The following is a 714-nucleotide window of genomic DNA, read 5'->3' on the forward strand; positions in this document are numbered from 1 at the left end:
AAAAATAAAAACACGTGTAGTTGTTTTATTAAACGTTTTCCACGCGTATTTCCAAAAAGATCCTCAGTGAAGCAGCAAGCAGAGAGGTTTCTCTACAGTTTCTTTAAAAATAATAACAAATTCACTTAATAAAACCTTAAAAACCCAACTATCAACATGGTAAGTTTATTGTTTGTGCATTTTCTTAATAAATTGTTTGCTAATTTATACAAAATTCCCTATATTCTAGACCGAAGAAGTTAACTCCAAAGCTTTCCCCTTGGCCGATGCCCAATTAACTGCTAAGATTATGAATCTTTTGCAACAGGCCTTGAACTACAGCCAACTGCGTAAGGGTGCCAACGAAGCTACCAAAACCTTGAATCGTGGTTTGGCTGATATCATTGTCATGGCTGCCGATACCGAGCCCATTGAAATCCTTTTGCATTTGCCTTTGTTGTGCGAAGATAAGAATGTTCCATACATTTTTGTACGTTCAAAGCAGGCTTTGGGTCGTGCCTGTGGTGTTTCTCGCCCCATCGTGGCCTGTTCGGTCACCACCAATGAGGGTTCTCAATTGAAGTCTCAAATCACTTCTATTCAGCAAGAAATTGAAAGACTTTTAGTTTAAGTTAAGTTTTAAAAGGTATTCCATGTAAAATACTACCGCATTTTGTACAAATAGTGTTTACAAAAAGTTTTATGAAATTTTAAATAAAGAAAAATATGTTTTTT

The 714-nt window shown here is 35.7% G+C and overlaps 1 protein-coding gene across 1 annotated transcript; it reads left to right on the forward strand.

Moving 5' to 3' along the window:
- hoip (NHP2-like protein 1 hoip) lies at positions 1–714 on the forward strand. Its single transcript, XM_065500540.1, has 2 exons — positions 1–159; positions 230–714. The coding sequence occupies exons 1-2, from the start codon at positions 157–159 to the stop codon at positions 608–610; spliced, it is 384 nt and encodes a 127-aa protein (XP_065356612.1). The 5' UTR covers positions 1–156; the 3' UTR covers positions 611–714.

The sequence above is a fragment of the Calliphora vicina genome, chromosome 2 (assembly GCF_958450345.1).
Source record: "Calliphora vicina chromosome 2, idCalVici1.1, whole genome shotgun sequence".
Classification (NCBI taxonomy): Eukaryota; Metazoa; Arthropoda; class Insecta; order Diptera; family Calliphoridae; genus Calliphora; species Calliphora vicina.